The sequence below is a fragment of the Panthera uncia genome, chromosome C2 (genome assembly GCF_023721935.1).
Source record: "Panthera uncia isolate 11264 chromosome C2, Puncia_PCG_1.0, whole genome shotgun sequence".
NCBI lineage: Eukaryota > Metazoa > Chordata > Mammalia > Carnivora > Felidae > Panthera > Panthera uncia.
In genome coordinates this window covers 73,369,914-73,395,718 of record NC_064810.1, presented here as the reverse complement: position 1 = coordinate 73,395,718, position 25,805 = coordinate 73,369,914, and the positions used below count along the sequence as shown (strand labels likewise).

General features: G+C 36.8%; 1 protein-coding gene across 4 annotated transcripts in view; it reads left to right on the top strand.

Annotated features, from left to right (window-relative positions):
* Positions 1-3,295: 3,295 nt before the first annotated feature.
* Positions 3,296-25,805, top strand: part of OPA1 (OPA1 mitochondrial dynamin like GTPase) — an 88,005-nt gene continuing 65,495 nt past the window's right edge. Inside the window, exons 1-7 of one of the 4 annotated variants that reach the window (XM_049628398.1) lie at positions 3,296-3,509; positions 9,737-10,055; positions 10,699-10,795; positions 12,504-12,611; positions 13,111-13,164; positions 13,835-13,902; positions 22,118-22,228. In XM_049628398.1, coding sequence (XP_049484355.1) covers positions 3,478-3,509; positions 9,737-10,055; positions 10,699-10,795; positions 12,504-12,611; positions 13,111-13,164; positions 13,835-13,902; positions 22,118-22,228 — 789 coding nt within the window. In that variant the 5' untranslated portion in view covers positions 3,296-3,477. The remainder of the gene's footprint in view (positions 3,510-9,736; positions 10,056-10,698; positions 10,796-12,503; positions 12,612-13,110; positions 13,165-13,834; positions 13,903-22,117; positions 22,229-25,805) is intronic. The other 3 variants (XM_049628400.1, XM_049628399.1, XM_049628401.1) reach the window with 3 other exon arrangements.

Below are 25,805 nucleotides of genomic sequence, written 5' to 3'. Positions count from 1 at the left end.
ATATATATATATATATATATAATGGTCTTGTTCTAGTCAGTGAGAACCTCTTTCTGGTTCATAAATTTTTTTTTGCTGGAACTTCACATGGTAGAAAAGTTAGAAAGCCATATGGGGTCTCCTTTAGGTTGCTAATCTCATTCATGAGGGCTCCACTCACATAATTTAAGGCCTCCCAAAGGTCACTAATTCCAACACATTATGGACATTAGGATTTCAACATAGGAATTTGGCAGGGGTAGGGGGATGATACAAACATTTAAATGATAGCAGGTTATTTATCTTATTACTGAGTTGTGAGATTTTTTTCATTTTTTTAAACATTTACTTATTTTTGAGAGAGAAAGAGAGAGAGAGAGCAGGGGAGGGGCAGAGAGAGAGAGACAGAGAATCCGAAGCAGGCTCCAAGCTGACTGTCAGCACAGAACCCGAGGCGGGGCTCAAACTAACAGACTGCAAGATCATGACCTGGGCTAAAGTCAGATGCTTAAACGACTGAGCCACCCAGGTGCTCCAAAAATTTCTTATATATTCTGGATATGTATACTTTGTCAGATATATATTTAAAAAATGTTTTCTCCCAATGTGATGCTTGTCTGTTAAATTATATCAGTGGTGTTATTTCATTAGCAGAAGTATTTTAGTTTGATGAAGTCCAAATTTATTAATTTTATTATTTTGTGGTATTACTTTCTGTGACGTAAGAAATCTTTGTCTACTCCCAAGTTGCAAAAATATTTTTTATTTTCTTCAAAAGCTTTAGAGCTTTTTATTTTTACATTTAGGGATATGTCCCAGCGTATACAACTTTTGTGTATATACTAGTTTTTGTATATGATATAAATTTATATTAAATTTTATGTACAGCATGTGTAGGGTATATTCTTTTCCACATAGATATCCAATTGTTCTAGCATCATTTATTGAAACAACTTCCATCTTTATTGAATTGCTTTGGTGCTTTTGTCAAAAAACAATTGACTGTACAAATGGAGGTCTATTTCTGAACCCTCTATTTTGGTCCCTTGATCTGTTTCTTCTTATCCCAATACTATACTGTCTTGATTATAATAGTAAGCCTTGAAGTCAAATAGTTGTAAATACTCTAGTTTTGTTCCTTGTTTTAGAATAGTTTGTTAATTTCTACAATATGTGCCTGCTGAAATTATGTTGAGAATGGGCTGAATATATAGACCAATTTGGTTCTAACGCCTTGACAGCCTACTAAGCAAACAAAAACCTAAAGCTTATATATACATTAAGGTTAAGAAAGCATACCTAAGGCAACCAATCACAGCCAATGAGGCTTTCCAAATAAGGCGACCACATAAAGCTAAAGCCAATCAAATAATTTCCTTGTTTTGCTTCCCTTTCTTCTTGATATAGTCAGTCTTGCCACTGACTCCTGTTGATGCAGCATTCCTAACCACTTCTGGCTCGGCACTGCTGAATTCAAATCAATTTTTGATCAAATAACCTCTTACAATTTTTAAGATGCCTCAATTTATCTTTTAACAATGTTGATTCCAACCTTTCATTTATTTTTTATTTTTTTTAACATTTATTTATTTTTGAGAGACAGAGCATGAGCAGGAGAGAGAGAGAGAGAGAGAGAGAGAGAGAGAGAGAGAGAGATACAGAATCAGAAACAGGCTCCAGGCTCTGAGCTGCTTGTTAGCACAGATCCCGACGCGGGGCTCGAACTCACAAACTGCAAGACCATGACCTGAGCTGAATTCAGTCGCTCAACTGACTGAGCCACCCAGGCGCTCCCTCCAACTTTTCGTTATTACATGCAAGGCAAACATATACATCACATGTATGTCTTTGCACATGTGGGAATGATTCAGTGGGATAAACGCCTAGAAGTAGAACTGAAAAAAAAGGGCCTTGTGAAATGTAAAGATAACCCATACATGAAAGAGGTTACCACTGTTTGGTTTCTCTTATTTTTTTCTAAAACAACTAGGAAGCAACAGTAACAAAGGAATTTTTGCACAACTCTACAATCCCGGAAAAAGCTACAGTTTGCGTAGGTCGGTATAGCAAGTTCCTTTCTGTACCTGTCACTAAAACAGTTACCACAATAAATATAATAAAGAAAATCCTGGAGTCCGGCATTTGGGAAGTTTCCTGCTAATGGCTAGGTCTACTACTTGGCTTTGTTGTGAATGGATGGATACTGACTTAGGATTCTGATGACTAAGGAAAAAGGAATTTTTCAATATTTTGTGTATGGGGGGGTGCCCTTGAAGTGAAGAGGGGGGCCCTTTGATTTTAGTCCTGGTTTTGCCACTAAATAACTTCATTACGTTTCACAGGTCACATCCCTTTTATAGGCCCCAGTTTCCTCATAAAATGACAAGAGTAGTAAGGGGAAAACGTATTTGAAGTCCTAGAATTGATTCGATTACTTAGGGAGAAAATGAAGATAGAGAAGGAAAGGGACCCAGGATCTCTGAAATCTGGGACCCTCTTACACGGAGAGTTTTTGGGAGAGGAGCCAGCAAAGGAGAATGGGGAGCAGAAAAGGAGAATGTTACGTCCTGAAAACCAGGAGAGGGAAGCCAACAAAGAAGGAGACCGCTGAGCACCCAGGCTTCTGAGCTGAATGCTGAGAAGTCCAGTGTCCACTGACAATATGGAATTGTTGGAAGACTTTACGCAAGCCATTTCAACAAATGAGTTCAAGTCAGACGAAAGCCAGTTAAAGAGTAAACAAAATCATTTGTGATGCCTTTAGAAACTGCTCAAGCTTATTGCAAACCCACAGCTGGTCTAATTCATCGGAGCCCTTCTCAGATCCGACCTTCAGAGATTCTAAAGCACTTAATCAGTCCATGACTCCTCTTGCCTCCCAAGATTGTTCTGAGAGTGTTTTATAAACAAAGACACCGAACAAGAGTGGGGCAACCGTTGGTTTTCATTACTCTATTACACTATTACTGTATTCATTTTGTACTCGCTAGGCTCTCCTCCAAGCTCCGTAAATACCTACATTTTCTTAAATTGGCAGCCACCCAGAGAGAATTTATCAATCCGGTTTCCTCGCCCGGCACCCTGCCAGTCCCTGCCCAACTCTCAACCCCTCACCTCTCCAAATCTTTGACCTGGGAAACTCAATTTCGTAACTCCAACCCGGAAACAAAGAAGGAGGGAAGGGGTGGTGGGAGGCGGAATGAGGCAGTCTCCTCTGGAGGCTCTGAGCGCAGGCACTAATCCTCCACGGACCGTTTGTGCTGCCCTCCTAGGAAGGGTGGCGGGGGTGGTGCTTATTTTCCTGACGGACAGAGTACGGGTGCCGGGCGGGCTCTCGCGGAAGTCCGTGCGCCATTGGGAGGGCCGCAGTAGCTGCTCTGTGCCCTTGTTGCCGAGGGCCTCTTCCTGGGTCACTCCTGGAGCAGGGGCCGGACTGGAGCTGACACCGGGGCTCCGGCGTGGCCCTCTCGGCGCCCGTGTGACCTCCTCGCCGGCGGGATGTGGCGACTACGCCGAGCCGCCGTGGCCTGGTAAGTGCGGGCTCAGACCTGGCCCCGTTATTTGGGGGGCCTCCGGAAAACCGGGTTATCCCATCACTACCTCCAGAATGTGCACCTAACTCTCAGGCCAGGCGGAGGGCGGTTGGAGGATTCCGGGATATTTTTGAGGACCCGTAGTTACAGGAGCCCTGACTGGGCTTACCTGAAGTCCCGGCTGCAGTACCGGCCCTTGTGCCTGTTTCTGTGCCGCCAGAAGATTCTGCGCTCCTTTCAGTCTTGGCCTTCTCTGTTGTCCTTCTGTCCCTGTCCTCTTTCACCTTTCTGCCCTCGCTGTTATCTCTGTCTCTGGTTGCTTCTTGTTTCTGCCCTCTCCCTCCCCTCGCCGTGTCCCTCTTAACTCTTTTTCTTCTGCCTCCACGCCAGGTGTGCCTTGCTCCTGCAGGTACTCTGTCTTCTGCTAGGGTAAAGAGGACTCTGCCTCTTGCCTTCGTCCGCAGACTAGACTTGCTTTGGAGTCAGATCTGAAGCAGTGACGCAAATGGTGGCGGAGGTGGTGATTAGAGATACCCTGTTAATAGCAGCTTTTCAGTGTTAGGGAGAAAGGCTTGCTTTGGATGCGAAGTGGTGAATATAGCACCAGCTTTCTAATCACACTTATTTTTGCCCTGGCCTCGTTTAATCCTAAGTAGAAAATCATAGGAGTTTTTTCATTTCTGTGGGTTACTACGGGCATTTTAAAGAGATTTAAATTTGACTTTATCTTGACACATATTTGTGTTCTAATAACCTTAGATACTTTCAGGCTTAACTCATTGTTGCAGGCTTTGAGAAGAAGTAATATGCATCAATTAAGGTTGGGAAAACTTGGTTTTCCTGAATTAGCCTCCAAACACCTGTCTTGAATTTTTTTCAGAACGTTGTTTAAATAGTGTAGGTAATTTATAGTGTTTATAAGGAATGGAATCCATTTGTTTTATAAAGGTTAATTTGAGTCTATATTTAGAATCAGATAACATACAACAGTTACAGTCCATTAGAATAAGTGAATAGTTATTTCTAATTTAATGGAATTTGAGTTTCTGAGTAAATCCATAGCCCTTGATAACTGCGGTAGGTTATTTCCTACTTTTTTATTTCTACTCTTCACTGTTTCCTGGAGAAACCTATCTAATTTTATTTAAATAAAAGAGAAAAGACTTTGCCAAAAATAGCATACTTCATTGGAACAATTAAGATATGTAGGAAAACTTTAAAAATTGACCTTAACAACAACTAATTAATAACTGATATATTTGTTTGTGGATGTTGTTGGGGTAAATTATTTCTAAAGTTACTATAGACTCTGCAAAGTCATGGCTTAAAAGTGTCTTATGTTGACAGTGCAGTTTAGCTACCCTGCAGAAGTAGAGATCTGGAAAGTTAGAAGCCTCAGCTCTGAAATTTGTCTTTTGCTGTATTTCTTCTGCAAAGAAGAATACGTGTTATGAAGGAGTACACTTAAATTTCCATTCTTTTTTTTTTTTATTTTTATGTTTGTTTATTTTTGAGAGAGAGACCAAGTGCAAGCAGGGGAGGGGCAGAGAGAGAGAGGGAGACACAGAATCTGAAGCAGGCTCCAGGTTCCGAGCTGTCAGCACAGAGCCCGACACGGGGCTGGAACCCACAAACTGTGAAGTCATGACCTGAACTGAAGTCAGACCCTTAACTGACTGAGCCACCCAGGTGCCCCTGAATTCCCATTCTTAAACAGATGGGAACATAAACATTTTTTGACATACATATCTAAATACATACTCCCATATTTAGGTGCAATAAATATTTGTGTAAACTTGTTGAAAAGAGAATTATGTATTAGGAAATGATGCATAAGTTAAAAGAGATGGTAGAGGAGAGAGAATACATGGTTTCGGGGGCAGCAGAGGAGCTTGCTTTGCATCACATTTGATTTTCACTTTGGCCAAATGTAGAAGTCTGTATTCAAAATACTTTTCCTTCAGAACTGTAAAGGCACTACCACATTTTTTTCTGGCATCCTTTGTCAACGAACACGGAATACAGACTGTTGGGACAATCTGATTTCTCTGTGTTTGTAGGTATCCTCTTTTTCTTTTCTTCCCAGACCTTCTCTGCCCTGCACCCCACACACACATGAGCTTTAGCTCCTCCCTGGCAGATTGTTCATCCTGGGGGCAAGTGTTCGTATTTTAACATTCAGCTGCACTGGACTGAGGGTGACACAGCCTTTCCCCAGATGGTGCTTCAGTAAATCTCAATTTCTTCTCCTTACCTCTTACCTATATCTCAAGAGGACCCTTTTGTGGAAAAGAGTCTCTCCTGTATGAGCATTGATCTCACCATGAATTGGAAGCTCTGGAAATAATACTTGAGGATACCTTCCCAAGTACTAGGATTTTGTTTTGAGTCAATTAGCTTTTCCAGGGGATTGAATGAAGAACATTTTACATGTGGTTCCTGATTTGGACAACCAAATACTCTTTTTTCTTGGTGTCATCCACAGCTGTTGTTGCCACCATTGTGGAAACAGGGATTTTAGAGGTTTGGGAATAAAAAAGGAAGAAAATAACGAAAAGCCAAAACATCTTAGCAATATGACTACTTGGGTCTGGAGTTTATCTATTTGGATATATATTTAGATTAACTACTTTCTTTAAAAAAGCAAACAACTTTTGAGGGATAAAGGACTACTCATCAATACATTAGTAGAGGCTAGGGCAGTTATTGTTGAAATGACATTTATTGAGCACTTACTGTGTGGTCATTGCTAGGTTCTTTCACCTTTTGTTTTGGTTTTGTTCTCCCAATAACATATGTTCATTCAGCAGATTTATTAAGTGTCTATTGCTTGTGAAGCATTGGGCTAGGCTTTAGAAATACAATGGTAAGCAAAACAGACAAGACCCCTCCCTGGCCTTATGAAGATTATAGTTTATTAGTAGAGACAAATATTAATGCAATAATTACATTATTATGTAAAACAAATTTTATGTGCCCTAAAGAAAAGTGCAGGGAACTAAGAACTGTAGCAGGGGAACTCAAGTGAGAATGTCGATGCCAGAAGAGAAAGGGATCCTGAGGTGAAACCATTACTGACCAGAGTTCACAGGAGTAACAGGAGTTAAGAAGGTAGAAGGGTTTGCCCAAGCACAGTGGGCATCTAGGCCCTGAGATGGGAAGGATTATGGCACAGTCGAGGAGCTACGTGAACATTGGTCTGGGTAGAGCTCCGAGGTTAGAGGGAGAGAGGCAGGACTTTATAGACCAGGAGTTTGGATTTTTATTCTAAATGCAGGAGGAGACATTGAGGGAGATTGACGCATGTGAGTGACAGTGATCAGGTTGACATTTCAGAAGAGTGCCCTGTTGTGCTGTGGAGAACACCTCAGTCCAGACTGTTGTTGCAAGCCCAGGCGAGGCATGGTGGTAGCGGAGATGGGAGAGTGGAAGGCTGGAGATGTATGCTGGAAGTAGAATGAACAGAACTTGAGGATGAGGAAAGTATCAAGAATGAGCCCAAGTTTGTGGCTTATGCAACTGAATAGGTGCTTGTGCTTTTTCCTGAAATAGGAAGTCCTGGACGGGGGCCAGGGTTTGGGAGGGACGGAGGAGAGATAGCTTGGATTTGAACATTTTGATTTGAGGTACTCCTTTGATATCTAAGGGGTGGTGTTCAGTAGGCAGTTGGACACAAGGATCTGGAACTTAACTGTTTGTACTAGACGTACAAGTTTTGAGAAACATGGATATGCAGATGGCAGTTGAGGAGATGGGTGTGGATAAGGTTGCCTGGGAAGAATGGGTAGACTGAGAAGACAAGTGACTTTACATGTAAGCCCGATGAACTCCCAACATTTAAAAGGTTGTTGGGGAGGAGGTGCCTGAAAAGGAGTGGCCAGCGAGTAGGAGTAAAGCTAGAGACTTCGGAGATTGAGGGCGTTCCAACAAGGAGGGGGTGTCAACGCTGTCAGATATTGCCGAGACAAAGAAAATGTGAATCGAAAAAACAAATGCCCACTGGAAGCCTTCAGGGCACTCGGTGAGGGCTGTTTCACTGAAGTGAGACAAATGGAAATCAGGTTGGTTTGGCTTTTAATAGAGGAGCTAGAGCAGGGAACTGGGGTCTGTCTTTCTCTCCTTTAAACTGACAGAGACTTGACTAGTGATTCCTGAAAAGAAAGGAGGAATTCAGAGGAAACAGGGATTTGCCTTTAAAAGGCAGAAGAGTACTTCCTTACTGTAATCTTACAGGGCCTGTGGAGGAGGGTGGGTGTCAATGCGGTAGGTAAGCAACAGCATGTGTCCCTCTGATGGCTTCCATTTTCTCCCAAGAGTCGGAGGAAACAAGGAGAGATGTGGGAGGGTAGAGGTGGGTGGGGAACATCTGAAATAGTCCTAGCAGAGAGTGGAAGAATGAATTGATAAAAAATAAGATGGCCAAGCTTTTTTTAGGGCCTAGCTGAGATGTCTGTCCAATTGGGTGTGACTTTCTTCAGTAGTGCTTCATTCCCTTGGTACAGGCTTAAAGTGATAATAAGGTTCATCCAGGGTTTGTATATTGCCAAACAAGTGTAACAAAAAGTCAGAGGGCAAGGGAGTTTAGAGTATTTGCAAAAGAGCCTTTAAGACTATGAACCAGGCTAACTAGGTAAATAGATAAGGTGGAGACTGATAGGTTAGGGAGAAGATAGAGGTATCCATGACCTGGCTGTTCCTATAGGGCCAAAGATGGTTGTAGTGAAGGGGATTATGGTCTGAGAAGAAGATACTTGAATTAGTGATTATTGACAATAACTCTGATGTAGACGTAATCCTGTTTTAACAGATTAAAAAAACTGAGGCTTTGGTAAATTCATAATTTGCCCTTGATTGCACATGAGTAAGCAGTGAAACTGGAACTGGAACCAAAGTTTATCTGACTCAAAACACTAAGTGGCTGGCTATAAGGACGGGGTTGAAAGAAGTTTGAGCCAAGTGTTATGAAGCCGTGGGCTATTCCCCCAGTTGGTTTGGCTCTTGATTGTTTTATATCTGTAAATGTAGTAATCTTAGTCTCCCAGCTAAAACTTTGGGATTACTATTTACTCTTTTCCTTGTCTCCTGTGTCTAGTCCGTCATTCTGGTATCTGCCTTTCCCTTTCCTTTCTTAGTGCTGCCACCTCACTTTAGTGTCTTCTCTTGTATCTGTGCAACTGATACACGATCGCCTTATTTCTCCCCAAATTACCAAACACTGGGCGGCTTCAATGGGAAATCATTTATTTCTCACAGTTCTGGAGGCTGTGAGCTCCGAGATCAAAGTGCCGGCATATTTAATGTCTGCTGAGGAATCACTTCCTGGTTCCTAGATGGGGGCATCTTTTTTCTGTGTCCTCACATGACAGAGAGATCTGTGCTCTTCATCTCCTTATAAGGGCACCCAACACATGGGCACATCCATGACTACAAATAAACCAAATTATCTCGCAAAGGCCTCACTTCCAAATACTTCATGTTGGGGATTAGGCTTCCACATACAAATTTTGGGGGGACACAAACATTCAGTCTGTAGGACGTTGCCTTTAATAACCTTCTTTCATTGCTGTTTGATTACTCTTACTCTACTCAGACACTTTCAGCCAGGTACTTTATGTGGTAATGATTTGTTCCTTAATTTCCATCCCTGAGCTGTCTCAGGATCATGAGACGTAGAGGAGAGACCAAAGAATAGCTGTTCTAAGCTGCTGGAATTTTTGTGTTTGAAAGCAGGTTTGCATTCATTTTGTTTTCACTTTTACTGACAGTGAATAGCAGTTAATAAAATAAGTCTCTGCCTTTTTTCTTTTCATCTCAGTTCCTTGGATCGGGATAGCCTGCATGTAGTAAATGAGAGGGAGGGCTCTGGAGTCCCACTGCGTCAGTTTGAATCTTCATATAAGTGTGCACTTAGATGAGTTGTGTGTGTGTGTGTGTGTGTGTGTGTGTGTGTGTGCGCGCGCGCGCGCCATCTTTTCCTTGTTGGTAGGATGGAGGTAATACTAATACTTTCATCGTAGGATTTTTAGCAGGATTAAATGAGGTAGCACATGCCGCAGCAGTGCCTGGAAATGGAGTAAGTGGTTAATGTAAGCTATGGTATGATGTCGCGTGCTTGGTCACATGCACCCATGTGCATTTTCTCTTGTGCATACTGCTCTTTTTATGTCGTTTCCTTCTCATTGTTACCCGGTCTGATCTTTGTCCCATTTTGGTTTTCTTTTCAGTGAGGTCTGCCAATCCTTAGTGAAACGTAGCTCTGGAATCAAAGGAAGCTTACCACTACAAAAACTGCATCTGGTTTCACGAAGTGTTTATCATTCACATCATCCTACCTTAAAGCTTCAAAGACCCCAATTCCGGACATCATTTCATCAGTTCTCCTCTTTAGCTAACCTTCCGTTACGTAAATTGAAGCTTTCTCCAATTAAATATGGGTACCAGCCTCGCAGGAATTTTTGGCCAGCGAGATTAGCTGCAAGACTCTTAAAACTTCGATATCTCATACTAGGATCTGCTGTTGGCGGTGGCTATACAGCCAAAAAAGTGAGTAGAACTTTCCACTGCTTTTCCAGTTATTTTAGCACAATTATTTGAAGGTCTTATAACACAAATCGTTTTTCTTTAGTGAAGTAGAATATTTAAAAATTTATGGTGTATCTCTACCATGTGCTAAATTAACGTTGCAAATAGGAAAAACTCTTCGAATCTTGGTTATAATTACAGTAGGTGAGAATGGCCTAGTGGAAGGAGCACTAGGGTGGGGTGAGGTCACCTGGCTTTGATTTTCAGCTTGCCACTTAGTAGCACAGACAGGAAAGTAGGTGTCATGCTAACACAACCACTTTGGGGCAGCTTTGGGAGCAGAGGCAAGGTGTCCTGACCCCTGGTTTGTGTTTCTTCTGTTCCACAGTATTGTTTAGCTAAATCATGAAGCCTATTTGAAGTAAGAATATATTTTCAATTTTTACATTTTCCATATTTAGTAAAAGGACGCTTACATGTTCTATACGCTTGCCTACTAATTTGTTTTCAAAGGAACTGAGGCTATTTTGTTTCTAAAAATTTTGACCATAATGTATCGCTCTTTGTAGATAAGCATGTTTTAATTAGATAAATTAAGGTGGTTTTTCTTTATTTTTTGTATGACATTCAGAACATTCGATTGGCATATTTTCTTTTCTTTTAGACTTTTGATCAGTGGAAAGATATGATACCTGACCTCAGTGACTATAAATGGATTGTGCCTGACATTGTGTGGGAGATTGATGAGTATATTGATTTAGGTTTGTATCATCAACGTTAAAATACGTTTTTTTGGTCATATCTTCGGGAAAGAGAAATAGTGGTATTGAGATAGTTTCTTCACTCATGAGTTCACTGTGTAGCAGTTTTATTTTAATGATAAAAGTAATAGAATATCAAAGAAAAAACTGGTAGAAAAAAAATAACCCCTTCGTCCATCACTTTCACATAGCTACTACTATCCTCATGGACATTTTCTTTTAATTGAACCTAGTCTGTGTATGTAGTTATTATTTTAGTTTCCTTTTTAAAAGTTATATGGCAACAGTATACACTTTGGCTTCTTTTCCTGCCCAACACATTTGTTAGTCAAAGCAGCCTCTCTGGACATCACTTTCAGTGTTCTGTATTCTCACCCAGAGCAGATGCACCATAACCCACCTCACTAGTTACTTTTTATTGGATACCTTGGTGACTTCTACTTTTTGTAGCCAAGTCCCTCAAAGCCCGCTAGAGTCCGTAATAATTTCTTGCCATAGTCAGGTACTGTTCACCTTTTTCTATAATAGGTAGATGAGAAAAAAGTATATCTGATAGTTCTGATTGCCAGTATGTTATGATGATTTAAACAAAATTTTCTTTTAATGGAATTACTTTCCTCAGTCTTTTTTTTTTTAGAGTTTGTTTAATTTCTTAGGTGCATGTGGGGGTGGAATTACTCTCTACATGCACTTACAGCTCTTAAAGATAAAACCGTGCTGCACTGACAGAGGGATCTGCAGGAATCTGTAGCATTCTTTCCATGTTTTTCTAATATTCATGAGGAGCGCTTTTACCTTGATGCATTTGCCAGCACCACAGTGTGGGGCTGAGGGTTGGGTTCTGAAGCTGCACTGGCCAGCCTCAAGCCTGACTCCCTGCTTCTTTGCTGTTGTGCAGGCTCATCTACTTAACCTCAGTGCCCCAGTTCCTCACCTGTAAAGTGGGTTTGATGATAACTGTTCTGTAGGGCTGCCTTGAGGATTAAACAGGGGAGTGCCGTAACAGCATTTAGAATAATATCTGACATACTCTTATTTTGAGAATATTTATGTATTTTAGTCCTCTGCAGAGAAAATTAAGAAAAGCGCATTCTAATTCAGAAGATACTGTACCGTTGTACCAAACTTTGACAAAATTGAGCGTCAAAATTTTTGTAAACAAAAATGAATACTTTGACCATTTTATAAATAAAACCAGCAAAAATAAAACCGAAGTTTGCCATGGGTTCTTAGACAGTTATTTCCAAATGTTAACAAGTGTGAATTTTCTTAGGGTCTGTGAAAGGATGGAAAAAAGTAATGGAATTCTATTTTTTATTTCATTACTGTCTTCGAGTTTGGAGCAGGTGTTTCAAGAGGCGTTTTTCTGTATTTTCTTTGATTCTTGGCCTCTTTGCTGTGACTTTCTCCTTAAAAGTACTTCTGATTCCAATACAGCATTAACATTGTTAACACAGTGCATATAGTTCCTGGCATTTAACTTATAAATGAAAAGTTTCCATCTAAGCCATACATCTGGTGACTCTTTTTAAAAACATTTCATGGCCTGTGGAATATCATCACAATGACATATTGTTTCAGATACAATTATAGTTGTAATAGGGAGAAAAATAGAAAAATATTTTAAGTTTATATATGATGATTATTTCTATTTTGTCAGTGTTTTAATAGTCAAATTCTTATTTTGAGAATTTTGTTTGTTCTCCAGAGAAAATTAGAAAAGCACTTCCTAATTCAGACGACCTTGCAAAATTGGCACCTGACTTTGATAAAATTGTTGAAAGCCTCAGTTTACTGAAGGACTTTTTCACCACAGGTAAGGAAGGACCCGTTTGATCTCACTTAAAATGTCAGAAGACCCAGAGGAAAAATACTAAGATGTATTCATTTGTTTATTCGTATCTTTTAAATGAAAACATCTAGTACAAATTAAAAACAAATTTTTGAAAAAACAGATACACAAAGTTTTGTTGCTCAGTGGTTTTAAATTTTGGTTAGTGCAACAAAATGAAAATTTGTAAGAGGTTAAACATACTTGGCTTTAGTCAGTGAGGGAAAAAAACGATCTCTTGTTCCTGACAAGTAGGTTAGACTTCCTATGTGCTTGCTTTTCATAATTGGTTAGAGCCGATTTGGTGATTTTAAAACAAATTTAATTATGATGGGCCGTAATGAGTAGAATTTACTAAGGTTGATCTTGGCGTATTTGCCCAACTCACACCCTATCATGATATAACTCTGAGATCTCAGACATTTGTTTGCTCATTCCTGTCAAATTTTACATTTCTATTTCCCCTTTTGCTGATTTTTCACAGGTCACAAATTGGTTAGTGAAGTCATAGGAGCTTCTGACCTACTTCTCTTGTTAGGTGTGTAAACAGACATTTTTGCTGACCTTAACATGCCTTTTAAATGCTTCTAATAAACTAGTTGCAAATAAATTGCAGACCAAATTTATGCTGCTTATGCTGAATTTTAAAACTCCAGAACTCTATTGGGCAAATTCCTTATCTTACAGGTGAAAATAATAAAATAATTATCTTGCAGTAAAACTAAAATTCCTAAATACGTTTCTATAAGATTAAAAGTATTAAAAAGAAAGTTTGTTTAACCAAAATATTTTCTTGAAATTGATCTGATCATTTCTGATAATCGAAATGAAAAGTAATTTTAGTTTGTCTCATCTGTCCTGTCACCCTTTGACATTTTAAATTTATTTTGTTACCACATGTGGTCTGTAACGGCAGTGATATAGGACTAAACTGTAAGTACTCTCCTGGAAAATTGTCTTCATCAGAAATTGTCTTTTTTAATTGTAATTTTCAGTGATTTGTTTTTAAATAGGTTAAACATGTCCTATAATATTTACAAAGGTTTTTTTGCGTAGGTTATCAATGTGTTCCTTAAAATAAGAATAGTTTTTAATTTTCAAAAAAGTGGGTTTTATAAAAGTCCATTTGCCTTTAAATTAGACGTAATTTGGAGTTTCGGCTCTTGATATCACTGGAGAATTTAAAGGACTGCTTATTTATCTTTAAGGTTCACCTGGAGAAACAGCATTCAGAGCAACAGATCACGGATCTGAAAGTGACAAGCATTATAGAAAGGTAAGTATAAGGGAGAATTCTTCACACAGGTAGTCTGAAAGAGTTAAAAAAAGTTTTCACCTACATGAAAGGTTTGAAAATGGTAACATCTGAGGAGCAAATATAAAAGCATCTAAGTAGAGGTGTTGTTAATCTTGGTACAAAGTGAAAGGTATTGTGTGACAGTTCTGGAAATATAATTGGAGAAGCCCATTGCCTTCAAATACGTTGTGAAATATTAGTTTCAAGGATTGGCTTCAACAAAGGGTCTTGTTAAATATGTGTGGGAAAGCTGATATAAATAAAACAAGCAGGCTTTTCTTTTCCTTGGGATTTCTCAGACCTCACATACTTATGTGTATTATAAATCCCAGGAGAAGTCAAAGTGTACAGAGTTTTCCAGATTTATTTAGCAACAGAACCCTTTTTTGTGAAATGTATTTTAGGGACTAATGTTTCATGGCATACGCTTAGGGAAATATTAAAGGAGTAGGAAATGGGTTATTAGGGGATAAATTGATTCTGTGACATTAATAGCAATTGTGTTTGGAGTTATTTAGGGTGTGTTAATTTCAATACTTGTGTTAAAATCCATATGAAAGTTTTAGGAGAATTGCTAATTAAAATAACACATTCATTGCTCTATTTATATTCATATGTTAACTTGACATTTTCTTAGTCTTCATTTTTTCATCTTTTGGAATTGGTAAGTTAACTGATTCCTTGCAAGTTTTTCTTAAAAAAATGTAGGTAAATAGATATTTGAAAAACATGTTCTATGAACATTTAAAAATTAAGTATGGAGTATGTAGCTTTTATATTGAAAGTTATTATGGTTTTTGTAAATTGAAAGGAAATAATTTTATGTTTATTTTGAAAGTGGAAAGACAATACTTCCTATGTATAGGTTTCCATCTCTCTCTTTGTCCTTTATCGTTGAACTTTTTACATGATATTCCAAGTTTAAATTCTAGTATTTCAAAAGATTTTTCTCTTGCCTTTTAACTAGATCTTTCTTTTGGAGAAAACTTATTTTAAAATGTGTGTGTATGTGTGTATGTGTGTACATGTGTTTGCCTTTTAAGTTGATACCTTTTCCATTGGCATTTTAACCAAAGGAACACTTGACTATTCATGCTACTGGGGGGAAAAGTTTTAATAGAAATTAGCCTATTATGCACAGCGTATTTCAAACCAAAGACTTGGCCCTTAGTGCAGGTAGATTTTATATGTAGAGAGGCACTAATCTAAGGGGGAAAGGAAGCTCTCTTATAGGATTAGCGGTGTGGTTTCTTTTTGCCTAGATAAGGTAGGCGAGGTCTGCCTCTGGTATTCTCTGGTATGGTCTAGGATCACTTTGGTGAATGAGAAACCTGTTTCAGGGTCTAACTCACATAATTTCCTTAAAATCCTGCTAAAGTGCTGAATGAATACTTGACAAATGATGAGTAGCTCTGCAATATAGAAGAGAGTGGATCACTGGGAATTTAATTATATTCACAGATTTTATTTTATACAGTAGACATGAAAGCAAATTTATTGCTTTATTTCATAATTTACTTGAAGGTAAATACTCTCATATACTATTTCCTTTTAACTTTTTCATGCTTTATGATGATTATGTTGCCCATTAAAAACCTAGCAATTATTACTAAATCTAGAGTTTTAATTAGGCTGTTTTCAATACAGGCTAAGTTAAATTGTAGTCAATGCTAGTATAAAAATTTACTATACAGAAAAGTATTTCCAGCCTCAACTAGTGGTTTTAAATCCTGTTAATGTGCAACATTATGTGTTTCAAGGCTTGACTTTTATCTGTAATACTTGAAGATGATGAACCACTCAGGCAAGATGCAAATAAACTGACTTTAGTAGACTTATCTACAAATTAATGGCTGAATGTGAGCATGGAAGGAGAGACTTTCTTCGCAGAAGCCTTTTTGAAATTACTCTAAAATGTTAAGTTTGAAAATTTGAGTAGTAGTCACAGGTGGTAGGATGACATCCAGAGATTAGTTGATACTTTTTTGATGGTTCAGAATGTTGTCTGAGAGTCCCAGATAGAAGGTGGTATTTAGAGTTTGAATGCACTAAGCAGTCATGCATTAGCTTAATGGTTGTCTGGTTTGTACCAAAATTTCTGGCCAGATTTATACTAGAAATGTAAAAGTAAATGTGAATCCGATTTCTTTTTTTTTCTTTTTTAAGTAATAAACTGAAAACATTTCTACAACTAGAACTAAAAAAGGAAATTTTCCTTTCTGATAGAAGAACACATGTGGAGAGTGTGGGCAGGTAGAAGAAGTTAGGACCTGCGAAGTCAACTGAAGCGAGAGTGATGGAATTGAGAGCACACACATGTCAGATTGTTTGAGTTGAGTCCAACAGAATGGATAACACTGTGACCTGACTACCTGTGGCTCCCAGTTTGGGGTCACTAGACTTTTAGGCACTCTGGAAAAGTTGTAATTGAGGTCTTCAGAAAGTCCAAAAAAGCAGAAGACATGTATTTCTGCATAATACTGCACCAGCTAACATAAATATCAGTTTCTTTGACTTTGTCTGGATCTATATCCATTCAGTTTGTAGACAATAGGTATGTCTATCATGTTGACCAGAAGTTCTGGTATGTATTATCAGTAAATTAAAAACTGGAAAAATATTGAAAACACTTTTCAAGGAATGTTTTTCATTAATCAGAAATTTTAAAATTTGTGTCCACTGGAGAAAAATATTAGAGCCCTTCGTGTGAACTGAATAATATCCTTGAGACCTGGAGACCTTCAGAACTACCTGAAGGCAAATTGAAAATTGAAGTGGTGAGCCTATTTTAATGAATAATTTGTAAATCTGTAGATTTCCTTATATTGATCATAACATAGACAGGTGACAGGACCACTTAGTGAATCTTCTGTTTTAGATTCGGTAAGATTGTCTGTTCTAGTGAAAATTAAATGAGACATTATATTTGTGCTTTTGTTTTATCATGTTTCTGATAGCTCATGAACATTTCACAGAAGTAAGCAACATGGTCATTCTGAAGATTACAAATACATTTATAGTTTATGGAAAATATTTGAAGGACCTTTTAAAAGTCCAAATCATGAAGGGTGGAATTATTATTTTAAATATAATTATTAGACAGTAATTAAAGTTCTTCTTTTTTACATGTTATGCTAATTCCTTTTTTTGTGGCTTTATTTCTCTTGTACCTCCCAGCTGAAATCTCTGTCTTCCCTCTTCTAATTTTTACTCATCCTTAAAGCCTAGGCTCTGTTGTCCCCTTCGTGAAGCCTTCCATAACCATTTTAGTTCCATTAATTATACTCTAAAGAGTGAAAACAGATGCCAGAGGAAACACTATTTACTTTGGTTTACATTCTTTAACGGCCTATTTCTGTCATAAAATCTCTGTCCTCAGAACACTGAGGATAAAGCAGAGCTTTTAGCAAAATTGACACAGCAAAAGAGAGGCTAATTGAAGTAAATGAACTTCATTTATGCCAACTGGTAGGCCCCCAAATTTTATATAATAGGTGTTTTGATCTGATCACCTGTGAATTTCTCCTGGCCTTTGATATTGGGCACCTACCGAGGAGAACAAGAATGTGACAGTGGTACATGTGCTTGGTGTTCTAAACTGTAATGAAGCAGTGTTGCTTAAGTAGGATTTACATTTCTAGGACTCCTCATGCAACAAATACTGTAGTAACCTGGGCAAAATGAAATTCTCACAACCAATATCATCAAGTAGCCACAGATCAGTAAACTTGTTTCCTGAGCAGCTAAGTAGCAACTGTACTAGGTTAGACTCTTAGCCAGGAAGCCAACCCACTTGTGCACTAGAGTGTAGTAGTTGGGAGGCAGAGGGGTCAGAGGAAGAAAAGCCGGGAAGATGTGCCTGAAAAAAAGTGGAATGGCAAACCAGGCAATCTTGTTTTATTGCTTCATAAGCACACTGTGCTTTTATGTCATTTAAGAAACATTAAGTAAGTATATACTGTGTACATAATACTGTTTTTAGGTGACAATTTAGAACAAAAGGGATTTGGCAGAAGTTGTAATATTGATAGTAACTATCGGTAATAGACTGATTTGTTCATCTCTTAAAATTATCCATTGTAGAAATTGTCCAAGTATTAAAATAAGAAATGGTATTTCTGAACTGAAGCAAGGTGGATGATCCAAATGGAAAGATGTATTTCCTTCTGCTATCCATTAATTGACCTTTTTCAGTTGGCCATAAATACCTTGAGCAGAGTTATGTATTAGTGGGAGGGGAAAAAATAGGAAAATAGTTATTTTTAACTAATCAAATAGAATTATTCAAATTTCGAAAAGTAGTTTAATGCCTAGGAGTATTTTTGAATGGAAGGGGAAAGAAGTCTTCACTTTCATAAAGTTCTTTTCTGGACCCAAGTTACTTTTAAAACTAATAGAGCAGGGTTGGCACACTTTTCTTTAAAGGGCCAGGTATCTTAGGTTTGCAGGCTTTAAGGTCTCTGTGGACTATTCAGGCAGCCCATCTTCTTAGTAGTTCAAATATGCCTTCTGATGTGTTGTACTGTTACCATTTTCTTTTTTTAAATGTGGATTGAACCTGATGGGATCAAAGCCACTTTGGAAATAGCTAGACCATCGTGTCAACAGGATGGTATCAGGTGTAAACTGTAGTCACACTGTCTGCATTCAGATCCTGTCCTTCCTGCTTTCTGAGCTATGTGATCTTGAAAAAGATCAAACTCTTTGAGTTGCTGATTTCCTCTTTTGTAGAAGGGGGAACCCTACTGGATAGGATTGTTTTGAGAGTTTTGTAGCCCTTTAGCACAAAATCTGCACATAATAAAAATAAATATTGGTATTAAGGTGATGTTGATGACCATGATCATTATTACCTTACAGTTTGAATTATTCCATTAGTTAATTGCCTATTAACATTATTTGATTAATTTCCTCCCCGTAATTTCTGTGGAGTCTGTTCTGAGGACTGTGAAAACTGGGAAAATAGATCATCGGGCTGATATGTAGCTTATTTACAGAATACACATTTGTTCAGAAACCCAATTTGGATTTTATACTGGAAACTTTGTGTGCATTATTAGGTAAAAGTAGGTCATAATTTGACTCATTCAAGGAGCAAACGTGTGCTCAGCCCTAATTTAGGTATCAGCTGTAACACATACCTAAAGTGTCAGATGTTATTCTAGGTGCTAGATAAATATACGAACGGGATAAGGGTCCAGCTCTGCTATAAATGTTTAAAATACTGTTAAAAATATAGTGTCTTAAATATGTTCACATATAAATGACAAATAATTTTAAAGTGTCTTAAAATCTTTCCTATCAAACTCATTAACTTTTAGATTTTCACAGCGTATTCAGTTGATATTTTGGTTTTTGGAGTTATCACTGATTTTCTTGACCTGATGTTATAATTTTTTAAAAGTCTGACAATACTGTATGTGAAATATGAGACTGTAAGAGCTGCAGTGTCAAATTGGCAATAACTCTTGAGAGAGTGTATCATCTGTAGTTGTTCGTTGTTTATTTTTACTGTTTATCATTATTTACAGTTACTATGTTTTATATTTAATGTATATGATTTTAATATAATTACATGCTGTTTCTTGAGAGAAAACTATCTGAGCTTGGGAAGATATTTATTATATTTTTTCTGTTTAAGGAATGTGTCTTGCATAGCAGTTACACACATTTCTTTCCCTTCCTTATTCCACATGGCCTTAGCTCAGAAGCTGTATAGCCTGTAGCCCATCACTCAGTATTTAGGGTGAGATTTGATGTCCAAATTTGGATAGAGGTAACCTCCTTTAGTCATGTAATATAGTGTGAATAGTTTTCTCTGTGTCTAATTCTTGTTTTCTTCCTACTTTTTTTAGGAGGTAACAGTTAATTTCAGCTATCTCCACATAACAGTGCTTCAGTAACAGACTTGGAAGGAAAGTGAAATGTTACTAGAAAGAGGGTGTTTTCTTATAATGTAATAGATATTAAGTATTAGCCATATAATTTGTATGTAGATAGAAGCAATGGATTAGGGAAGGATGTTTAAGCTGTAAGTAAAAAAGAATCTTGTACCTGATAGACCAGCAAGCATAGTTAAGAAATGTGGAATATTTGCTCACTACTTTGACATCTTAGAGAGTACTGGTGGTATGTTAATTAAAGCCCAGGTACACTACTATATAAGCCAGCACAGGAAACCTTTAAAAGGGTATTACTTTGAGACATCTAAACACTCGGATGATTAGAAGTGGTTATAGTAAATGACTAAAAATAAGTTGGATTATTCTTCTTCTGCTTCATGAAAAGCAATGATACAGAAAATGAAAAAATGACAGATAATTAGGTAAATGATGAGGGTAGTGAGTTGGCATTGTCTTTCTTTGATAGATATATCAATGACCATAAAGTATTAACTTAAAAGAGGTATCTTTAAAGGTAGCCACAGGTTTTTATAAATATATTTTCTGCTATTGGATTTGGAAACAGATGTTGACAGTTCAGTTGTGTTACTTGCCATTTTGATGTTCTCTCACTTGTCATGCAGAAATACCAACTAGTCTCATCCTTTGATTTATAGTAAGTCATCCAGTTTCATTATTGTTGGCATGGCCTAATGTATTAAAACTAAGAGTCAAACAAAAATTCCCCAAATTATATGCTAATACTTTCCCTTAATTTAAAATGCTTTACTATAATAGTAGCTATCCTATTTGTATTTGCTTCTTTTCTGGAAAACTTTTATTTATAGAAGTCTTTGGCTTAATAAAGTAAGTTATTAAGCCCCTGGATGAGTCTACTAATTAAAATTTGAATGTAATGTTAACCAGTATTTCAAGAAACTTCCTAGTTGTATTATATAAAATGTAATATTTTGGGCAATTATTTTAAAAGGCTCTGAAGCTATTTGAAACTCCCAATGTAGGTTATTTTAATGAGTATTAGTTTTCCTAGCTCTTTCTATTTTTATAACTTGGTAAAAATTGAGTTCATTGTTCTCCCAGAACACTCTTCCTGTGCAGATTAAATAGTGACTTCATTCACTGAGGTGTCTAATTGAGAAAATATTAGGCTTGTGACATTTTCAATTCTTTGTTGTCTTTTTCTCTGTTGTCATTTCTTGAGGGCTGTTATCTAATAGGCCAGCAATTAAAAATACTATACAGAAAATGACATGTATTGGGTATTCTGCCACATGTAAATACATTGTGATAAAAATTACATTAGTTAGCATGTCATGATTTTTAAGTGGAATGAATTATAAACATATAAATGTTGATTGTATTGTACACAGGTCCAAACTAGGTTTTGTTTCGTTTTAAATTTTCATAATAACTGTATTATTTCCAGATCCTAACTATGTTCTTTTATAGTGCTTTTGCTCTAGTAATTGATATATTCTTATATTCTTAGAGGCTATTTTTACTGAATGTCAAAACAGCTCATAAAAAGTGAAAATTCAGTCAGACTACTTATTTTATGTTGTATAAAGTTAAAACAGTGCCTCAAACATTATTTCTTAATTTGAAAAAAAAAAAAAAAGAAGCTAAATTTTAGTCAGATAAGCTTGTATGTATAGGCATGTAGAGTATATGAATTAATGTAAAACCTTGATTAACTTGATGCTTGGAAACTCAAATTAATGGTTTTGAGGGGCTATGGTCTTTAATTGAAGACATCAGATATCAAAGAACAAATACATAATAATAATTTAATAATTAAACTATGATGTATTCTCCATTCAGTTTTATGAGAATTATGGTTGACAATTAAAAGATTTTTTCCCCCTTATGTTTCAAGTCAGGAGCATACACTAGTTCATATTGGCAATTCAAAACTAAGGGTTGAGGTAATCAGTTGTTAACTGCAATGCCACTTTCCTTGAGCATTCCAGTTAGTCTAGGTTTTACTGTATATTAATATTATACATCTGGCTCACTTTGTTCAGCCGACAGCCACATTGCGTTTTCTTTTCACTTTTTAAACTCTGCTGTTTTATATTTCTGAGACATCTAATTTTACTGAGGGGAAAAATGGAAACGTGGTACAGAGCCCTATTATATGGTGGCTTTCTAAAGGTACATAAATGCGTTTCCATTTTTGTTGTAAGCTATCCCTTCTTCCCTAACTTAATCTGTTCCTTGCTTGTGCCCTTTGGTTTAACATTGTTCTCCTCCCCAATTTTCCTCTTCTCCTCATTGTAAACTCATGGCAGGGTCTGCTTGGTGAGCTCATTCTCTTACAACAGCAAATTCAAGAGCATGAAGAGGAAGCGCGCAGAGCCGCTGGCCAATATAGCACAAGCTATGCCCAACAGAAGCGCAAGGTGATGGATGGTTTAAGGGGGCTACTGATGTGTTCACACTAATCAGCCATTTCAGCCAAGATCATGTCATCTTAATACCTTCATGGACTCCAATTATGAGTAATTATTTTTGACAAAATAAAAATTTGAAAGGTATATAATACAAATATGTAACTTTCCTAGCGTGGATAAGCAAATCCATTTATTTTCTGAAATGAGATGATCTGTGAGGGAGCACGGATTTGTATTTAGAAAAGAATTATGAATTGTGATTTACTTGGTCCAGTTACTGAGTCATCCTAGGTTTGTAGCCCACTTATCTGTGGTTCTCCCAAGTTTTCATTTCTAAAATGTAAGGGATTACTGTGGATGACCACAATTTAAATTATTTAAATAATGAAAATTATAGTTTTAGTAAAATGAATCAGCAGAAAATACTGTTATTTCTTACAGAAGAAAACTGTTTTGATGTAAATTTTGGACAAAATTATTCTTATATACCTTGATCAACTCATTAAGTTTTTCCACAGTTGTGAAGTCAGCACAAATAAATTTTCACCTCGGATGACTGAAGGATTGAACATTGGAAAGTTGATATAATTGAGGTTGCTAAAAAACAGATTCTAATAAAAGTCAGCATAAATCTATATAAATGTTTGGTTATTGGTACAGTCAAGAAGTCCTTAAAAGTATGCTTTCAGCTGTTACATGATCTTATGGTGTAGATCTCAAGATTAATGTTCTGAAGGGGCTTGAGTCAAAATGAAATGAATGTAATGATTTTAAAGTTATATTCTGAGATCTTGACATCAGCTTAATTATGTTGCATATATTAGATCAGGAAAGTTTTAAAGTCGTATACAGATTTTATTCAGGAAAAGAAATTCAGCCATTTAATTAGGTTCCGGTAGGTTCTGATATTGAAGTTACCCAATACTATAGATAATGATTGAATGCAATAAATTTGCTTACTAACCCTATCGCATTTGGTGATGGTAATATTTGAGAGTATGCCTCATAGTTTCATTTATCTTTTCAGTGTCACTTCCTGGCTTTTCTCAATTCCAGGGCTGTGGAATCAACTCCTGTATATTTAGCTTTCAGTGAGCGAACAACATAGGTGGAAACAGAAAATAAGTTATTTTCCTGTTTGGTTAAGTTAAAGTAGATGTGTTAAACCAAGGAAGGGCTTATTTTAAATGGTGCTTTAGCATTCTCTGTTCTGTATTTTGTTGAAGTGCCATTTAAATATTCTAACAAATTGGATGCTTAAAGCTAACCATCTGTTCCTTAGCTTTGTTACAGAAAGAAGGCAAAGGAACAACTATATTCTGGTATGTTAGTTAGAAATATGGATAGCTCTAGCTGCAAGTTGTTCTTGTTTTTTCATAATGGTAAAAGAATTTGAAATGAGTCCCATAGATCTGCCTTCCATTTTAAGATTTTAAGATACAGTTTAAGATTATCAATATACTTTTGAGCCTGATGTTTTAAGGGATATTAGTAGTGAATAATGTTCGTTTTCTACATTGCCCAAGTTTGATGTTCATTTGAGGCCTACTTTCTAGCCTGCTTTCAGGTTTAGTGATAACATTTCATTTCTGATATTTTCAGATTATTCATTTAACCATTTTATTCCTCATTTTCCCCTTTTGTAAAATAGCAACTGATCGGACTGTACCTCCGTCTGTTTTGTTTATTAAGGCATACTTAGGAGAGCACCAAACAGTCTGGCCCACTTTGGAGTTGTGTGAAAGTAAATGGAACTTTAAAAACAATTCCTGCTCTTCTATGATGATGTCATACCCCTTACTGCATCTTCCCCCGATTCCCCCTGTAGTTGGTACACAGGTGACTTTTCAGCCCTTCACTGTCCTCATGATCCCAATCCTAATTCATGAGATTTATAGCATTCCTCTGGGTGTGTGAGGTTTTCTTGAGGTACAAAGCCACAGCTTTTTGTTGATTTTTAATCATCCTTCCTTACCTTCTTGAAATGTAAGTAGGCCTTCATTTTTTATAGTAGCAGCTAACAAACTGTCCCTGTAGCTCATGCAGGGGCGTACACGTACATGGAAATGTTTGCGAGTCCCTTATATGTGTATTTTGCTATTTCAGAATGGCCGCAATGGCTTAGTAGGAAGAAATACTTAAAATTTAAAAATCAGGCTTGGTTTTGTGAGGAGCTAGTAAAGGTTTTTCTCTTTCAGCTTTAGCTTGTTTCTGCGGAGGATTCCGCTCTTTCTCCATCAGTTTCACAGCCCTGGAATTGTAGAAAAGCTCTGGTTTCAAGACCATTGATACCCATTTCTGTCAGGGTGAGTTTTAAATTTCATAATGCAAACAGTATGTTAAACAATAGGGCAAGAACTGAACTCCTGTCGTAAGTAGCTGAATTTTACCAGCAAAGTGCATCAACATTAAATATACCGACTGCCAGTTAAGATATTGAATAAGTGATACGTGCAAAATAGCATGTGCTGTTCCCTTAAGAAAATATGTAAAAGTATCTTCTCGGTATCTTTAATATTTATCTTGTAAACCTAAAGGTTTGCATCTTGTTTCCTAGAAAATGTGAGGTCTAATTCTTGACTCCACCACCACCTGTCTTTTAATACGATGTTAATTTTGATGTTCCATTAAACCAAGCAGATAGGAAGCATATTGATAAAACTGTGCATGAGTCATGCCTAACACTTGTGCCAGAAAGGGCAAGTGATAAATCTAAATACTCCTAAAAATCTGAATTTATAAAAATCTTAACAGTCATCATTACTAAATTCTAATATTAGCATAAAGATTGTTATTTGTAATATTCTAATAACCTTATATCCTTTTAACCTTTTATATACCCTTTTTATTTTACCAAATTACCGAGTTAGCCTTTTATAGTCCTTGGCTTACAGTAAGCATTCTAACTTTTTGTGTAATTGTATTAGTTTCTTAACTCTTGCCCCAGATGTAGACTAACACTGGATTTTCTATTGTAATTAAGGACATATTGCATGAAGTCATGAAATATTCACATTCAAAACTAAAACAGTTTATGCTCATACTGTTTATATAATTTCATACTAATTTAGCTAGTGTCAGATGAGTATTTAATGGAACAGAATTAATCCAAGTACCTTTTAAAATGAATTGGGAATTTAATGTGCATAACATTTTTATGAGTGCATTATTACAGTATGATGGCATGCCACACGAAAACAATATGGAAGAATTTATTTCTTCATTGGTCTTCAAGATTTTGTTCTTTGGGTTGTTGGTTCCTCCCCAACTTGCTTGTTTCCTCACATTTGAGGTGACTATTAATAATTCTTGTCCATTTTATACAAACACAATCAAATGAGAAAAGTTCTCTTCATAAGTGTCTGCTTGCTATATAAGAATGAGAAAACAGCAATACAAAATTTGTTTTATATTCTCTTTTCTTCTAATTACTGAATCATATTTGGAGATTTTTAGGCATAGACTTTTAAGGAAAAAATAATATACTTACCATTTGTAGTAAGCATTGTCATTTTTATTTACAAGAAATTTCAGGATTATTTTGAGAAAGTATTTGGAAATAGGAATTAAAACTGCAAAATAAATT